Genomic DNA, 16,661 nt, shown 5'->3' on the forward strand with positions numbered 1-16,661 from the left:
GTCTTCTAACTGGAGCATCATTAGGCCTTCGCCGAATATGTCCAAACCACCGTAAATGATTCTCTCTCATCTTATTTTCAATGGGTGTAACGCCTACCTTCTTACGTATCTCCTCGTTCTGAATCTTATCTTTTATTGTATTTCCACACATCCATCTCAGCGTACACATCTCAACTACACTCATTTTTTGAATATGATGTCTCTTGGCAGCCCAACATTCCGTACCATATAGTAAAGCGGGCCTAATCGTCGTCCTATAAAACTTTCCCTTCAACCGCAATGACATTCTACGATCGCACAACACTCCAGTAGCACTCTTCCATTTCATCCACCCAACCTTTATCCTATGATTTACATCTCCATCAATTTCTCCATACTTTTGAATGATAGATCCCAAATATTTGAAACAATCATCCACCGATATTTCTTGCTCACCAAGCTTCACTATACTCCCATCACTACTTCGTTGCTTACTAAATCGACATTCCATGTTTTCTGTCTTACTCAACTTAAAACCTCTTGCTTCCAATGTCTGTGTACATAATTCTAACTTAGCATTAACCCAGCTCTAGACTCATCAATCAAAACAATATCATCAGCTGACAACATACACCACGACACATTTTCTTGAATTGATCTCGTAAGCTCATCCATCACTATAGCAAATAGGAAAGGGCTTAAAGCAGATCTTTGATGTAACCCAACCGTTATAGGAAAATTGGTTGTCACCCCTCCACAAGTGCGAACATTGGTTACTACTCTTTCATACATATCTTTAATTATACTAATGTACTTGAGAGAAACACCTTTCTTCTTCATTGTCCACCAGAGAACGTCCCTAAGTACTCTATCGTATGCCTTCTCCAAATCAATAAAAACCATATGCAAATCTTTGTTCCTCTCTCTATTTCTCTCAATAAGTTGTCTAAGAAGATGTATAGCTTCCATAGTTGATCTTCCAGGCATAAAACCAAATTGATTCTTCGATATCATGACAACCTTTCTCGACCTAGACTCAATCACCCTCTCCCAAAGTTTCATAGTATAACTCATGAGTTTTATACCACGATAGTTTGTGCAATCTTATATATCACCCTTATTCTTATATAGAGGCACCAAAGTACTCTTCCTCCACTCATTAGGCATCTTATTTGTCCAGCAAATCTTGTTAAAAAGATTTGTCAACCATTCTAAATCTTTCTCTCCCAAGCATTTCCAAGCCTTGATAGGTATAACATCTGGGCCAACTGCCCTTCTTGATTTCATTTTCTTTAAAGCCTCTGCAATTTATTTCTTTTGAATCTTGCGTATGAAGTCACGATTCATATCATGAAAAGGAATGGAGAAGTCTCCAAGATCCTTAGCATGACTTTCATTAAATAGCTTATCAAAATAATCTTTCCATCTCTCCTTAATCTCCTCATATTTGACTAAAATCCTTTGCGTTTCATCTTTGATACATCTAACCATACCCAGATCCCTCGATTTCATATCTCTTATCTTTGCAAGCCTATAAATATTCTTCTTGCCCGCACACACTGCAACAAAATGGTGTGGCAGAAAGAAAGCACCGACATATTATAGAAAGTGCATTGAGCATGATACATGGAACTCATGTCCCTTTAAGCTTGTGGACGGAAGCTTTTCATTCTGCCGTATATATCATAAATCGACTGCCAATGAAATTGCTTGAGAATCATTCTTCTTATTTTACACTCTTTGGGGCTCATCCTGATTATAATGAATTGCGAGTGTTTGGTTGTATATGTTATGTTCATATTGACAGTTCCCAATGTGACAAGTTCCAGAACAAGGCATGCAAGTGTAAGTTCGTTGGTTATGCTGACCAATACAGAGGTTATCGTTGCTATGATCCCACTACTAATCACATTAGAGTCTCACGGAATGTGGTGTTTGATGAGACTCATACTGAGAGCCCAGGAAGGGTAGAAGAACATAGTGTGAATGATGAAGGTTATCAGCCGTGGCTTGTTGCTGAGGTGTTCGATCAAATGGCTACACACGATGCTTCCTCATGTCATACAATACCGACCGAACGGAATAAACCCGATGTGCGTTCACAAAGGGAAGAGTCGCCAACCACACAACCACGCAGGATACTATGCCTACCGTTTCAGATATTACCAAGTTCTAAGGGGCTGTATATGTACGGTGAAATAAAGACAATGCTCAGCGAACCGATGTGCACCCTAGAAGGCCTGAGAGGATTCGACATCCTATTGAAAGATGGGTTAGTTATAACAACTTCTCTACAGACTTACAGTTGTTTAACTCTCAGATTGAAAAACATGATGAACCTATTAGTTTTTTACAAGCATCTATGTTACTCAAATGGGTTGAAGCCATGAATGAGGAAATAAAAGCCTTACATGAGTGTGAAACTTGGGAGATTGTCCCTAGACCAGTGTTGTGAAAAGCGTTGAGGCGTAGCGAGGCGCTCCACCAAAATCTGAGGCGAGGCGTAAGCCTCGAGGCGTAAAGCGTAAGCCTCAATTTTTTTTAAACTTAAAAAAAACTATAAAAATGATCTAAAATTATAAATAAATAAGAAATGCTTTATTGATGAAGCGCCAACCAACACGAAATAAAAAATCTCAAATAAATACGAAAAAAATATGAGATTAACATGTAAAAGTAACATTAATGCAACAACTTGATCTATATAAGTATCTAATTGCATAAATATGAGCATTCATTCAATAAAAAACTAACATTAACAACAAAATGCATATTAGCACTAACAACATCATGTCATAATTAAAAAATGCATGTTAACATTAACAACCAAATGTTAATGTATTTGTCCAGAATTCTTCAAAATGAGAGTGTTAACATTCACAATTACAACTGAAAGTCCCAAAAAACATATAAATGGCCAATAGCTCTATGATATGAATTAGGGCCTAGACTCTTGTTGTGTCTCGTCATCATCAAAATTTAAGTCTTCAATATCATCATCTGAAGAATCCATATAAATAGGTTCTTCTTCATCTTCATTCTCTGACTCTTCATCATCTACACTTTCTTCATCCACGTCCTCAATTACTTCTTTTGCTTTTCTTTTTTCTTCAATAAAAAATCATATATTAAATATTTATGTTATGTAATTAAAAAAATACATTTATATTCATAGCTAGGTAAAAGGAATCTAACTTTACCTCGATCTCTTGAAGACATGTCTTGCCTAGAACCACTTTGTGAAACATGAGGTGAAGTGACTTTTTCAATAGGCACATGCTCAATGACATTTATGTCGAAGTTCGGATCCAACAATGAATCCTCCAACCAATTGGGATCACTTGGCAACACTGGATCTTCCTTCTCCACAATCCACTCATCGTCTAAGTCTATATGATCTAGACATATAGGGTCTTTGGTAGCCCTCCTCATCATATTTCTCTCTCTTAATTTCATATTGTACATTACAAAAACCAATGCATTCATCTTCTCATGTTCAAGTCTATTATTTCGTTTTGTATGCACCTATAATTTCAAATCATTGATAATCAAATATAAGATAATTAAACATATAAAAATGTATTTCAAAAATAAAATACAAAGTCACAAACCAATGAGAAAATACTCCAATTCCTCTCACAACCCGATGCACTACATGTCAAACTTAAAATTCGAATTGCAAAATTCATCAACTCAGGATTTTCGTGCCCAAATGAACTCCACTAATCAGCTGCATTCAAATAAAATAATAAAAAATTGATAAAAACATTAAGAATGTTATAATTAACAAAAACATAAAAAAATATTGACAAATAACAACATAATTGCAAACTTACCAGGACTTTTTAATTTTCTTGTTGTAACAACTGCCTCTTTGCCAAACAAGCCCTTTGCCTTTTTAAATGCATCGATTTGTGTTGTAATTTTCAATCGAATATTTGCATCAGAAACTAATTTTTCAACACAATCATAAAAGCCACCCATAACTTCTCCATCAGGGTTAAAGTTGTCAGCATAAGGAAAATGTGAATTTAAATAATAGGCAGCTGCATGCAAAGGCTTATGAAGTTGCAAGTCTCATCGTCTATCAATGATATCCCAAATAGGTTTATATTTTCTTTGGACATTGTCAAGGTTTGAAGCAATTTCCTCCTTCGCTCTATCTATTGCCTCATACAAAAATCCCATGGCAGGTTCGTTTGCATCAACGAGTCGCAACACTTTCACGAGAGGTAGTATAACTTTAATTGCATATGATATGACAACCCAAAACTTATGATCATTAAGAACAATATAAGAAATGTTCTTAGCATCAGATTTCTTATAGTAATTGGATGTTCTAAAATTTGAAGATAAGAACATCGACTTTAACTCTTTCTTATAACATCCAATACTATGAAGTGTAAGATATGTTGTGGCAAAATGAGTGACGTCTGGACACAAAAGTTCTTTCTTCTTTGTGAATTTTCTCATTAAATTTAATACCCATGCATGACTATAAATGTATCTTGTAAATTTTTTTGCCTTTTCCACTGTATCTTTAAAAATTGATATCTTTCCAATATCTTCTAACATAAGGTCCAAGCAGTGGGCTGCACATGGTGTCCAAAAACATGTTTTTCCTGCTGTTAACATATTTCCAGCTGCCACATAATTTGGTGCATTATCTGTGATGAATTGCACCACATTACTTTCACCAACTTCTTCAAACAACTTCTTCAAACAACTTACACAAATTTGCATCAGTTTTTTCCATGTTGCTGATGTCAACGAACTTCAAAAATACTGTCCCAGATGAGCTGTTCACAAGAAAATTAATTAAGTTTCTTCCTTTTCCATCTGTCCAACCATCTGCCATAATACTGCAATCAACCTTTGGCCACTCTTTTTTGAACTCTTTCAAAATTTCATGAGTACAATTTACCTCGTCCTTCAAAATCCATGTTCTGATCTCATGATAAGAAGGTGGTTTGAACCCTCGCCCATAATTTGCAATAGCTTCTACCATTACACCAAAATATGGACTGTTGCAAAGATTAAATGATAAGGCATTTGCATAAAAAAATCTACCAATGGCACGACATACATTTTTTCTTTCATCCCTTTTGAAAGCAATGTTTATTGTGGTTTGTCGTGCTTCTTTGTTCATAAAAAGGTCCATAGGACCAGCTGCCCTTGTTTTTGCATCACTACCTGATCCACTAGCTTCTTTATTCACATTATCGCCGGTTGATGATCCAAAATAAACACTTCTTCCGATATCCAACTTGTTTTGTTCTAACTCTTCTTTCTTTAGCCTCTAATCCTTTAGATGATTCTGAAAAAATCTTTTCACGTCAGGTGGAACTGCTTCACACATGCTTACACCATGCTTTGTGCCAGCTAAGTGATGTTTTAGCCTATAGATGCCTCCTGGAGTCTCTTTATGACAGTAATTGCAAATTACATGTCCTACGAGTTTTGGATCTTTAGTAGGATTTAGAACTTTAACTCCATGATCTCATCATACATCTTTTGCCATTGTTCAACTGCAAAAATACATAAGACAAAATATATATTAACATCATGCATTCTGCTGACCACATTACATGAAAACAAATGCAAAATAGACAATCCTGGTGTATAAGCTGTGTACGAATCCTAGAAAAAAACATAATTGAGCAACAGGAGCTACGTTGCTCATGTGTGCCAAAGTAATAGAAACAAAACAATGACAACATACATAACTCTTCTGTAATGTAATAGACTAATATACAACATGCTAACTGAAGGCATAGTAGTCAGGAAGTTGCAAATCTATCAAAATATAATATGAGTTGAAAGGTTCTTTAAGTATTTTGTCCATTTTAACCAGGTTTGGTCCGTTGCATGTTTTGTAAACCAAACCCATGATTGTGATCTCTTTAGTTCTTTTAGTTGAAAACACATACCACATTCAAAACTTATCATGTTTAGTCAGATTTTTTAAAGAAATCTCAAAATCAACATTTTGTCACTATAAATAAAAAACGATGGAAGCGAAAAGATGGCTACTTGTGCATGTCCAGAGACTAGAGTATTTCTATATTTGAAGAGGCAAGGAATAACATCCAAAATATTTTGAATCCGTAGTCACTAAACTAATACATAAAAACAAACAAGGCTAAAAGGTGACAAGAAAAACACGAGTGACAGCATGGCAAAAAAGTCATTAATAAGACAACAGGAACAGAAGCCAACATTAAAATATTCATATAATGAACCTACTTTTTAGTTTAAATTAGGTCTAGTGGGTCTAGTGGTCTAAATAGTTGACACATGATAACCTTTCATAGTGGAGAACCAAAGAGTGATGGCTACTTGTGCATGTCCAGAGACTAGAGTATTTCTATATTTGAAGAGGCAAGGAATAACATCCAAAATATTTTGAATCCGTAGTCACTAAACTAATACATAAAAACAAACAAGGCTAAAAGGTGACAAGAAAAACACGAGTGACAACATGGCAAAAAAGTCATTAATAAGACAACAGGAACAGAAGCCAACATTAAAATATTCATATAATGAACCTACTTTTTAGTTTAAATTAGGTCGAGTGGGTCTAGTGGTCTAAATAGTTGACACATGATAACCTTTCATAGTGGAGAACCAAAGAGTGATGGGAAGAGTAAAACAATCTCTCAAGAAAAAAAAGAAAAAAGAAGACGGGAACAGTAAAACAAAGCAAAAAGCTAAGCAGATGAAAAATCAACTTAACTTCAAATCCCCTAAGGCCCTAATATTATCTGTCACCTGGAAGTTCAGAGACATCCAATTCATAACAAGAAGTATGCCAGAAGTATATTGCTTGTCATACAATAATCAAAGAAACAAACTTCTAAATTTTTAGCTACAAACTGAAAATTCATATCATGAAGAGAGAATTCAGACTTATACTAATTCACAGACAAAAACATACACAGATTTTTTTTTTCTTTAACATTCAAAAAGCCTCGAACCGATTTACTCCATTACCACAAGAAAAAGATAAGGAACCATGAACAACCATGAAACTGAATCCTCAATTCAATGTTCTCTTAAACCAACAGAAAACAAATGCTAAATCTTAACTCCACATCACCACAAGGGAGAAACTCAGAAACACAGTCTATTAGCTAATTCAATTCCCAAAAGACAAAAAGATTAAAACCATAAACAAAGGAACAAAATACCTGCGTTCAACCAAAGAGTTAAGGGCTTATGATGAGGATGGCGCTTTGCCTCCACGAAGTAGTAAAAGAGACCCCCTGCCCACCAAAGGCGACGACAGGGGCTCCGCCCCCCTGCCGGTCGACCCCAAAAGAAAGGCAGGGGGTAACCCCTTGCCGAAGAGCGGCAACGACAGGGGGCTCTGCCCCGCTGTCGGTCGACCCCTCAAAAGAAAGGCAGGGGGTCACCCCCTTCCTGATGACAAGGTGAGCGACGGGGGGCTCTGCCCCCCTGTCAGTCGACCCCTCAAAAGAAAGGCAGGGGGTAACCCCCTGCCTGACGACAAGGTGAGCGACAGGGGGCTCTGCCCCCCTGTCGATCGACCCCTCAAAAGAAAGGCAGGGGGTAACCCCCTGCCTGATGATAAGGTGAGCGACAGGGGGCTCTGCCCCCCTGTCGGTTGACCCCTCAAAAGAAAGGCAAGGGGTAAACCCCTACCTGACGACAAGGTGAGCGATAGGGGGCGGAGCCCCCTACCGAAAAAGAAAGAGACAGGGGGCTTCGCCCCCCTGTCAGTCGACCAAGAGAGAAAAGCAGAGGGGGGGGGAACCCCCTGCCCACCAAAGGTGACGACAGGGGCTCCGCCCCCTGTCGGTCGACCAAGAGAGGCAACGACCAAGAGAGAAAAACAGATTGGGGGGGGGACCCCCTGCCCACCAAAGGCGACGACAAGGGGCACCGCCCCCTGTCGGTCGACCCTAAAAGAATGGCAGGGGGTAACCCCCTGCCGAAGAGAGGGGGCGACAGGGGGCTCTGCCCCCTGTCGGTCGACCCATCACTGAGAAGAAGAAGCAAAGAACTTTACCTGTCACTGGAAAACGCAGAGGTCGCCAGAATGGATGGCGGTGGCTGTGAGTCGCTGGCGCGGTGGGTCGCCGATGCGGCGGGTCGCCGATGCGGCGGGTCGCCGATGCGGCGGGTCGCCGATGCGGCGGGTCGCCGATGCCTTCTCAGCAGAGGAAAGAAGAAGGTGGAAGAGGTGATGATCGACGACGGGTGGTGGCCGGCGGCGAGTGGTGGCCGGCGACAGCAGTGGCGGGGGACGAGAGGGGACAGAGTGGAGAGAGAAGGGGCGAGGGCTTTCCCTCGCCCCGAAGCGGCTGTGTCTTTTTTAAACACACAGGTTCTCGATCTTTCGAGAATACGGGCCCGGATCCGGGTCGAACTCGGGTCCGGGCCATCCGATTTTTAATGTGCGCCTCACTTTGAGGCGCGCCTCGCCTCAAGGCGTACGCCTTAAGGCGCATGAGGTGTACGCTTTAATGATGTTACGCTTTTTAAGTGCACCTCAAGGCGAAAAAGCCCTCGCCTCGAGGCGAGGCACACTTTTTGCGCCTTGAGGCACGTTTTTAACAACACTGCCCTAGATCATCTGACCAAAACGTTGTTTGGTCTAAATGGCTTTATAAAATAAAGTATAAACCGAATAGATCTATTGAATGCTACAAGGCAAGGTTGGTGGCAAAAGGTTTCACTCAAGAATATGGGCAGGATTATGATGAGACCTTTAGTCCTGTGGTCAAGATGTGAACTATTTGATTAATTGTGTCATTGTCGGTTAAGTATGGATGAACTCTTAATCAACTTGATGTCAAAAATGCATTTCTGCATGGTAGCCTGAAAGAAAATGTGTATATGGAGCAACCCTCTGGTTATGCAGAATATAGCCCCAGCACACATGTTTGCAAACTAAAAAGCGCCATCTATGGGTTAAAGCATGCTTCTCGTTCATGGTTTGACAGTTTTTCCCTTGAAGTTCAACGATACGGTTTCATTCGTTCGCACCTCGATCATTCATTGTTTATTGAACGCTATAAGGCAAGGTTGGTGGCAAAAGGTTTCACTCAAGAATACAGGCAGGATTATGATGAGACCTTTAGTCCTGTGGTCAAGATGAGAACTATTCGATTAATTTTGTCATTGTTGGTTCTGTATGGATGGACTCTTAATCAACTTTATGTCAAAAATGCATTTCTGCATGGTAGCCTGAAAGAAGAGGTGTATATGGAGCAACCCTCTGGTTGTGCAGAATATAGCCCCAGCACACATGTTTGCAAACTACAAAGAGCCATCTATGGGTTAAAGCAGGCTTCTCGTTTATGGTTTGACAATTTTTTCCTTGAAGTTCAGCGATATGGTTTCATTCGTTCACACCTGGATCATTCATTGTTTATTTTCTGTGATCGTCAGGTACGTACCTTGATTCTTATATATGTGGATGACATTATTATTACTGGGAATTCAGATGAACACATAGAAGCTACCAAGGACTTACTGAGTCGACAATTTAAGATGAAAGATTTGAGAGTCTTGCGTTATTTTTTGGGAGTTGAAGTGGATAGACAGAATGTATCTCTTTCATTAACCCAACACAAATATACCTTGGATCTATTGGAAAAGGCAGGCATGACAGATTGTAAACCACTATCCACTCCTAGTGTATTAAACTACAAGCTCAGTTCTCAAGATGGGGAATCATATAAAGACTCCAAGCAATATTGTAGTCGTTGGTATGCTTCAATACCTCATGTTCACCAAACCAAACATTGTGTATGCAGTGAACCATTTTCACAATTCATGCATGATCCACGAACATAGCATATGAATGTTAAGAGAATTCTTCGATATTTAAAAGGTACTCTTGGCGATGGTCTAGTTTATTATCGGTCCAAATCCAAAGGGGAGCGACATCGATTAGATGTTTACACAGATGCAGATTGGGCTGGAGATCCAGATGACAGGCGATCAATTTCTAGATATTGTGTTTTTCTTGATGGGAACTTGATAGCATGGAGTAGCAGGAAACAACGTGCAGTTGCATGATCCAATACAGAAGCTGAGTACCGGTCTATGGCGGCCGCTACTGCAGAGGCTACATGGCTAAGACATCTTTTGACTGAGATCGGAGAATCTATTATGCCCACCAATCTTTTTTGTGATAATTAGAGTGACATACAAATTGCTTTCAATCCCATTCATCATAGTCGTACCAAACATATAGAGATTGATCTACACTTCATTCGACAAAAGATTGAAGATAGAGAAGTCGAACCAGCTTACGTTCCCACGGCTGATCAAGTGGCAGATTTGTTTACTAAGGGACTTACCGACATCCACTTTTGGTTTTTGAAGAACAAGTTGTCCATTGTACAAAACCATGCACAACTTGAGGGAGACTATTAAGACTGTATATGTGCATACGGGTCCAGGTCTGGACCCGTATCCTTGTATTTGGAATATCGGGTCTGGACTCAGACCCGATCCATCCGATCAATGTTCTATATATATATTAAGGAATAGGGCACGATTCTGATTTAATCAAGAATCGTGCTGCTTGTTGTTGCTATCTCCTTCCTTCTCTCCCTTCCTGCAGTGACAAAGAACAACCAAATATACAGGTGCACCATTTCTGACATGGATTCCTCGTAAATCGACATGTCCAACACATTTATGGGGTCGGAACTGCAAAAAAAAAAAACACCAGAAGAGCAGAAAAACCCATTAAGCACCTACACCCTACTATATATATATATATATATATATATATATATATATATATATATATATATATATATATAGAGAGAGAGAGAGAGAGAGAGAGAGAGAGAGAGAGAGAGAGAGAGAGAGAGAGAGGTGGAAAATTGATATGATATGTGCTAAATGGTTTTTTCTGCCCTTCCGGTGTTTTTTTGCAGTTTCGAGCCCATAAATGTGTTGGTCATGGTCGATTTATGAGGAATCCACACTTGGATCATGTGTTTTCGATGAAAAAAATGATATTTTGAGCCTCAAAAATTTACAAAGATTTTGGACCGTTGATTTTTTGAACCTTATAAAAACCTACCCATGTGTCGGAATCGAACACTTCAAGAAAAAGGAAAAGAGAAGAAGAAAAAAGGAGAAAATGAGAAGAATAAGAAAACAAAGGGAGGAGGGCAAGAGTTCAAAGGAGAAAGAAGAGAAGAAAAAAAAGGAAGGAAAAAAGGAAGAAAAAAAAGTGCAACAGAGGGATGGAGAAAGAGAGAGACCTTCCTCTTTTACCTTGTCCTTGGCACTGTTGACCAGGTTTGGACACGAAGATAAAAAAGCAAAAAAGAAAAGGGACATATATGTCCCATGCCTAGTTGGTAGGGGCCTAGGCGAGCTAGGCGGGAAAAAAGGGCCCCACTACGCAAACCCAAAAGCCCAGGCGGTGGGGGCTGCACCTAGCCGTCCTAGGCTCCGCCCTTGACAACTAAGCACATCAGTTTAAAAAACTTGGGTGAGGGGGTGCATATATATATATATATATATATATATATATATATATATATATATATATATATATATATATATATATATATATATATAGTAATTCTCCGGTGCTCCATGTGCACCTACTCCCACTTACTAAAAATCATAGTTGTAGGTTGCATCTTCTCAATCATATCTTATAGATGTACTTAACACGATTTTTTTGATTGGAATCATGTTTTTTGGACATCAGAATAGGTTTTTTTTTTAATTCATCAAATTTTGGTACATTGTAAGCCGTTGGTTTTTGATGATCTTAAAATACGTACATATATTCCATAATCACATGATCCAAAACTTGTTTTCCACTAAATAATGGTTATATCTATAGGGTCTGATCAACGAAAAAAACACTCAAACTTTGAAAATTTGAAGCTTTTATTAGGTGGGACTGGGAGTAGGTGCACCAGGAGCACTATATATATATATATATATATATATATATATATATATATATATATATATATATATATATATATATATATATATATATATATATATATATGTGTATGTGTGCAGATATGTATCTTAAATATATACTATAGATAAAACTGGACTCGGTTAGGTTAATGGATCCTGGTGCAGTTGACGGCACCTGACACTGCAGAATCGGTGCCCAAGTGTCACACCTGCATGGACGCGGGTGCGTTGACCTTTTAGAAGAGTCCGTGTTACATAGCTTGTTCCCCTTGATATGTATAACTGGGTACCTTGAGAACCATTAACTAGGATGTCTGATCGAGGCTGTGAATCATACTGAGATCCCTTTAATCATCATAGTACCTGATAGTGGTATGTGTGATAGTTGCAAAAACATGTGATGATTTTTTTTAGAAGGCAGATATGTGTATATGAGGGATATACATTGTCTGTTTGATTTAGTATCTTTATGTAAGGATAAAATGGTTATTGATTGTTATACACCACATTGTCCTCTGGCACATCAATATATGCATGTGTTCTACGAGGCATTTTAGTTTAGTTGTCTGCAATGGACTATCAAATTCCCCTTTGTTGGCTTTTCAAAATGGACACAGCATGGCTGAAACTAGTACCCCTTTTTGTATGGTAATGAGTCAGGTCCCTGAACTGCAAATTCTTCTTTGACCTTTTCGCTAGATATTCTTTCCTCTAAAAGCAAGTGAACAAAGTTTAGCAGTAAAAGATGCTGTTTAAAAGTTAGATTGAGGATACCTTTTATGTTTGTAGGTACACGTTTAATGAGCAGACCAACACTTATGATGAAGTACAAGAGGATGGTTCATTTGTCACAAACTAATGCGTGGCAGGTTTTTGTACTTGTGTCGATAGCTTCAGGTGGTGACTTACAGTATGTTCCTTATGGTATGCTTTTTTTCATGATGATTCAGCATGTTATACCTAATTTTTGTGTTTTGCAGCAGGAGTGCAATGGTTCACTTTGTTTGAAGGTCCTCTAATTAGTCCTATAAGATTATGTAAAGGATGGAAACTATCCATGCTGTAACGCTCAACAGGAAGCTAAACCTGAGCATAATTGAAGGTATGTAAGGTTCCATCTTTTACAGGATGTGCTAGCTTAGAATGCTATTTCTGGTGTATGACTGCAACCAAGTTTTATATTATGGGAGGGAAAATAAATGTGAATATGCATTTGTATTTCACCTAATCCCTATCATGTGTAAAAAGCTTAACACTTGTGTTCACTGCAGCATCAAACCATGAATCCTGTATGAACACTGTAAAATCCGGTTATTAATCACATTTTGAAGAAAATAATCTGTAAAATTTTTAATGCAGAATATATATAAATTTGCTATCTGTAAAAAATCTGGCACTATGTGAGCATTAATTTTCTTTGCTACTGCAGAGATACAATAAAAAACTTGGCTTGGAATAATGTGTTGTCATCCATAAGCTAGTGCTCTGGATCATCAATCCTAAACATTATCTGTTTGTGGTTTCTATCCACATTATTAAATATTTTTTATTCTTTTGGCAATCTCGTGCTAAATGTTTGCTGTTCTTTTGAACATTTTTTATCCAAATAATGGGCCCATCCAAGACACGTGCATATATTCGTTCACTACTTGATATAGCATTATTAAAACTCAAAGATTTCTCTTTAGAATCTTAATTGTGCTCAACCATCACATTTGATGTGTTATTTTCTGCCTGCTAACCCCAAAGATGAAAATTTGTGACTCAAAGCCTGGTATGATGGATGCGTCCTGAGTTGGTAAATGAAGGTAGTTGTAAATTCTAGAGGTCTGGATTCTTTCTCAAAATAGCAAAGAATCTTGGGACTCAAAGCCTGACTTGAAGGATGTCTCCTGAGTTCCTGAAGGAAGTTGTAATTTGTAGAGGTTTGGATTCACTTGATCCCAGATGATGCCGATGTGTTTATAGTCTGTCTTCATGTATGCATACACTGCCATGTGGTGAAGATAGCAGTTTCTCTCATAGTCACAGAAATTGGCGATATTTTGAAAATATTGCGATATTATTGTGTTATATTCATCAAACAATATTATAGGTAAAATATTGTGATATTTTGAAAATATCACCAATTTGATAATATTTTGATATTATCACGAGAATATCGTGATATTCTCGTGATAATATCGCAATATTATCAACTATTGTTACTGTTTTTATTTATTTTCTACATCTTAAAGGTGTTTTTCTTCTTTATTTTGTATTTTTACTTATATCTTTTAGTATATATGTATTTTATTATCAAAACATGATCTTTTATTACTTATTTTTGTTATTATATATATATATATATTTATGCCCCGAGATTTTCTTGTGATTTTTTCGAGATTCATCACCAAACCAATAATATTGCGAGAAATAGCCTCGCCGAGATATAGCCAGTATCTATATTTGTGACTATGGTGTTCCCTTGCCATGTCTCTGTCTAAGTCAATCTGGTCTCAACTATAGTGGTGTTATACTGTTATCGATATTTATTCAGACATTCGAACAAATTGCATCCATCGCCCCTTCCATGGAGTTAACAGGTGAGGTATTGTGTTCTGCACAACACATTTTTGAAAATTAATCATGCTCCTTGCAGAAGCAGAGTGGAATACAATGCTCCAATTCCAATGTGCCCTACTTGGCTTTCCCACTAACTAGATTACTAACCAACACTTGGGGTGCATCACATGCACACAATAGAAATAAAATCTATTTGCACCCACAAGAGGGTAGAGACATACGTCACAATTACGGCTTGCAAGAAGATGGTCTGTGTGGTGTGGTCCTATAAAGAATATCTATGTTTAAGCCAAGTGCCCCTCATCTAATGGCTAAGATGATTCGAGTAATAACTGGTACTTCTGCACATAATAATTTACTTGAGGTTTTTGTGTATCTTTACAATGCCTTAGATCTATTCATGTGTCATGGTCTTCCTATACATATTTATAGTTCCTTTCTATTTCTACAAAACTCTATGGAAAGAAGAATGTAAGGTAGGCCCATAGTTCATAAATGACTTCATTATAATGGAATGGGTGGATGACCTGTCAATTTTTTCGAATTTGTTAACGTATGAAATAGATGTCTTCAGGATTTGTCACTTTGTTAGGTGGAAAATCTTTGGAGCCATTAGTAGGATTGTGCGTGTTAATCTGCTTAACATATTCATCAGTGTCTACTATCTCCTCCACCAAGGCCCTATGAAACTCTATGGAAAGGAAAAATATGCCATAGGCATATAGTACACTCCATGTGGGAGAACAGTAAGTCATAAGCGCCTTCATTATAATGGCATGGGTGGATGAATTGCCAAATTCTTCAATTTCGTTGATGCATGATATTGATCTCTTCAAACTGTCACTTCGATGGTGTGGAATACCTTTGGAGCCATTAGTAGGGTTGCGTGAGGGTTACTTTGCTTGTCATATTTGTCAATGTGTGTGCTATCTCATTCACAAAGGTCATTATAATGACACTGCCTCTATTATTAAAGATGAGTTTTTCTTTTTCCTTTTTTAATTAGAGCTGGTGCTATAAGTTTCCATGATGCAGCATTTCGTGTTATGCTCAAATAGTCTGCCATGATGAATGCTACACACGATCAGGTGTGCAGCATGGATGGAGAATGGGCATTTGGATTCAACCTCCTGACTAGAGGTGTTCATATGGCATGCAATGCCCTTCATAGATGAAATCCACCAAAGATTCAACATGCTTTGGAACTACCAAGCACATGCCTAAGCAATAATAGTATATATAGATGTATATGGTCCTATACATGAGCATATAAAATCATGCTGTTGGTGAAGCTCAAGTCTCAGTGTATGGTAGGCTACATACAAATTCATGCTATTAGAGAAACTCAATCTCAATGTGTAGTAGGCTATCTTTCTTTCAGGCTTATCTTAGAATTGATGAAATGTGAATTGGATTTGGATTCAGATCCAGATCCAATAAAGGATACAACTATAAGGTAGACATCAGGACCCACTGTGTTATGTGTGTAATGAAACACCAAGTGCACAAACGCAATGCCACAAAGGGCTACAAATATGCACATTCACAAATACAAAAGCCACTTAATGGCCAAATACAAAAGAGCCACTAAGGGCTAACACATAACTTCTCAAAAGAGAGCAAGAACACAAGTAAAAAATAAAAATATTATTTCAATATGCTTTGAACAAGCATAGAACTAAAAGAGGGCGACAGCCCTCTTTATATACAAGTGGCCATGGCGTTGGGATCTAGCCCAACGACTCTATGGTCATGATGATCATAATGCCCTTACATTCAATAAAAAAAACATAAAATAAATAAAACAATAAAATGACTAAACTGTTTCTAGTGGACAGTTCCTATTACATGTGTAAAATAACCAAAATACTCTTAGTCATATACCCAAATTATGTAATCCAAAATATAAATATATATATATATATATATATATATATATATATATATATATATATATACATATATTCTTATACACTACATTTTAACAACCCCTTCAAACTTACAGTGATCACAGAAAGTTTGTCAAGAAGAAAATGAAATTAGGTGACTAAAAAGATTGGTAAAGAAGTTTGTTAGTTGATACTCGAAAGTAACATATGGTGTCATGAAATTCTTCACGCACATAGTGACAATCCATTTCTATATGCTTTGAAATGTATGGTTTTCAACTATGTATA

The 16,661-nt window shown here is 37.7% G+C and overlaps 1 protein-coding gene and 1 long non-coding RNA gene across 8 annotated transcripts in view; one reads left to right on the plus strand and one right to left on the minus strand.

Annotated features, from left to right (window-relative positions):
- The window catches only part of LOC149812008 (uncharacterized), a 312,037-nt gene that overhangs the window by 125,431 nt on the left and 169,945 nt on the right, over positions 1 to 16,661 (plus strand). The window contains exons 10-12 of one of the 6 annotated variants that reach the window (XR_016428604.1): positions 12,709 to 12,816; positions 12,900 to 13,021; positions 13,349 to 13,374. Coding sequence is in view for 3 of the 6 variants with exons in the window: in XM_089993767.1 (XP_089849893.1) it covers positions 12,709 to 12,778 (70 nt within the window). In the remaining 3 variants the exon portion in view is untranslated. Of the gene's footprint in view, positions 1 to 12,708; positions 12,817 to 12,899; positions 13,375 to 16,661 lie in introns of those variants that run through there. The other 5 variants (XR_016428605.1, XM_089993767.1, XM_089993766.1 and 2 more) reach the window with 5 other exon arrangements.
- LOC149812009 (uncharacterized) lies at positions 2,694 to 3,504 on the minus strand. Of its 2 annotated transcripts, none has more exons than XR_016428594.1 (2): positions 3,180 to 3,504; positions 2,694 to 3,087 (listed from the first exon to the last, which is right to left on the minus strand). It is a non-coding gene; the product is annotated as an uncharacterized LOC149812009 (long non-coding RNA). The 2 variants fall into 2 exon arrangements; XR_016428593.1 differs by having other exon boundaries at positions 2,694 to 3,080; positions 3,180 to 3,384.

Source organism: Nuphar pumila, chromosome 17 (assembly GCF_984573655.1).
Source record: "Nuphar pumila chromosome 17, dmNupPumi1.hap1.1, whole genome shotgun sequence".
Classification (NCBI taxonomy): Eukaryota; Viridiplantae; Streptophyta; class Magnoliopsida; order Nymphaeales; family Nymphaeaceae; genus Nuphar; species Nuphar pumila.